The 1,884-nt window shown below is 61.6% G+C and overlaps 1 protein-coding gene across 1 annotated transcript in view; it reads left to right on the top strand.

The window, feature by feature from the left end:
• The window catches only part of GIPC3 (GIPC PDZ domain containing family member 3), a gene marked incomplete at its 5' end in the record, with an annotated part of 3,152 nt that overhangs the window by 640 nt on the left and 628 nt on the right, over positions 1 to 1,884 (top strand). Inside the window, 6 exon segments of the mRNA XM_031557077.1 lie at positions 1 to 137; positions 214 to 399; positions 548 to 728; positions 1,384 to 1,499; positions 1,588 to 1,669; positions 1,744 to 1,881. The exon segment at positions 1 to 137 is cut by the window's left edge and continues 195 nt beyond it. Of these exon segments, the coding sequence (XP_031412937.1) occupies positions 1 to 137; positions 214 to 399; positions 548 to 728; positions 1,384 to 1,499; positions 1,588 to 1,669; positions 1,744 to 1,881 (840 nt within the window).

The raw sequence follows: 1,884 nt of genomic DNA, 5'->3' as shown, positions 1-1,884 counted from the left end.
CGCCCCGCGCCCGCCCCCGCCTGGTGTTCCGCACTCAGCTGGCACACGGCAGCCCCACGGGGCGCATCGAGGGCTTCACCAACGTCAAGGAGCTCTACGGGAAGATCGCCGAGGTGTTCAGCATCTCCCCCACCGAGGTGAGGGGTCGGGGGCCGAGGGTGACGCCGATGCTGGGGTTGTCCCCAGCGGTGGTGACGGGGCGATGGGGGGCAGATCCTCTTTTGCACGCTCAACACGCACAAAGTGGACATGCAGAAGCTGCTGGGGGGGCAGATCGGGCTGGAGGATTTCATCTTTGCCCACGTCCGTGGTGAAACGAAGGAGGTGGAGGTGACCAAGACTGAGGACGCGCTGGGGCTCACCATCACCGACAACGGCGCTGGCTACGCCTTCATCAAGGTGAAAACGTGTGGGGCTGAGTGGGGGGTCTGCCCTGACCTGGGGGTAACTACCTGTATGGTGCGTTTTGGGGTCTCCCTGCCTAATCCTAAAAGGAAATCGCTGCATGGAGGGGAGTGTCACTGTGTGCCCCCCTCCCCCCCTCCAGCGAATCAAGGAGGGGAGCATCATCAACCGCATCCAGACAGTGAGTGTGGGTGACAGCATCGAGGCCATCAACGACCACACCATCGTGGGCTGCCGGCACTACGAGGTGGCCCGCATGCTGCGTGAGCTGCCCCGCGCTCAGCCCTTCACCCTGCGCCTGGTGCAGCCCAAAAAGGCTTTTGGTGAGTGGGGTGGGGGCTGCTCTGCTTTGAGACCCCCATGAGGGTGAGGGAGGACACCCCCACATGTGCCTGCACAGCCCGAGCTGCCTCTGCAACCACCCTTAGTTGGCTATGTGCTCTGTCCTGGGACAGCCACAAGCACCCCGTGTACTCATGCATCCCATCCTTCCCCCATGGATTGCCCCGTGTGGTGCCTTCCTTGTGCATGCCCCATAGCGTTTGGGAGAGCCTTGGACTTCCATCCTCGGGTGTTCTTGGTCATCCTTAGGTCTCCAACTTTGTCCATTCTTGGTCATCCTTGGATATCTATAGTTGGATATTCTTGCTTATCCCTGGATGTCCACTGTTGGACGTCCATCATCATCCTTGGATGTCCATCATTATCCATCATGGATCATCTTCGGATCCATCGTTGTTTGTCATGGGTTGTTCTTGGATGCCCATGTTATTCATCATGGGTCATCCTTGGATGTCCACCTGCACCCATTCTTGGTCAACATTGGATGCCCATCACTGCGTTGTTTTTGGTCACCCTTGGATGTCCATCATTGGATGGACATTCATTTTTGGACATCCTTGGTCATCCTCCATCCCTGTTGCCCTTTCTTCTTGGACACCCACCCTGGGCCCCCTCCCACCCCCCCGTGGGGCTCAGACATGATCGGGCAGAGGACGCGGAGCAGCAGCAAGTGCCCACCTGAAGGCCGAGTGTCCAGTGGGAAGGAGACGCTGCGACTGCGTGCACAGGGCCCGGCCACCCTGCAGGAGGGGGTAAGGCACCCCCAGAACCCCTGCACCAGTCTGGGGGGACGTGTCTCAAGGGGTGACCCCACGCTTGGCATCCCATCCCCACCCACAGCCCAGCACCGTGGAGGAAGAGGCCGCGCGCCGCGTGGACGACCTGCTGGAGAGCTACATGGGCATCCGCGACTGCGAGCTGGGTGGGTGCTGCTCTGTGCTCCCCCCCCCAATAACCCTACACCCACCTCCCCCCCTGACCCCGCTCCTCCTGCAGCTGCGACCATGGTGGAGATGGCCAAGTGCAGCCCCGCTGCCGCCGCGCTCGCCTGCGCCCTCGACTCAGTGCTGGGAGAGTTTGCCTTCCCCCAGGAGTTCGTGGCTGAGGTGTGGGCGGCCGTCTGCAGCCCCCGGGGTG

The sequence above is a fragment of the Meleagris gallopavo genome, chromosome 30, assembly GCF_000146605.3.
Source record: "Meleagris gallopavo isolate NT-WF06-2002-E0010 breed Aviagen turkey brand Nicholas breeding stock chromosome 30, Turkey_5.1, whole genome shotgun sequence".
Taxonomy (NCBI): domain Eukaryota; kingdom Metazoa; phylum Chordata; class Aves; order Galliformes; family Phasianidae; genus Meleagris; species Meleagris gallopavo.
Note: the sequence above shows the minus strand (reverse complement) of the source record. Positions and strands in the feature narration are given on the sequence as shown.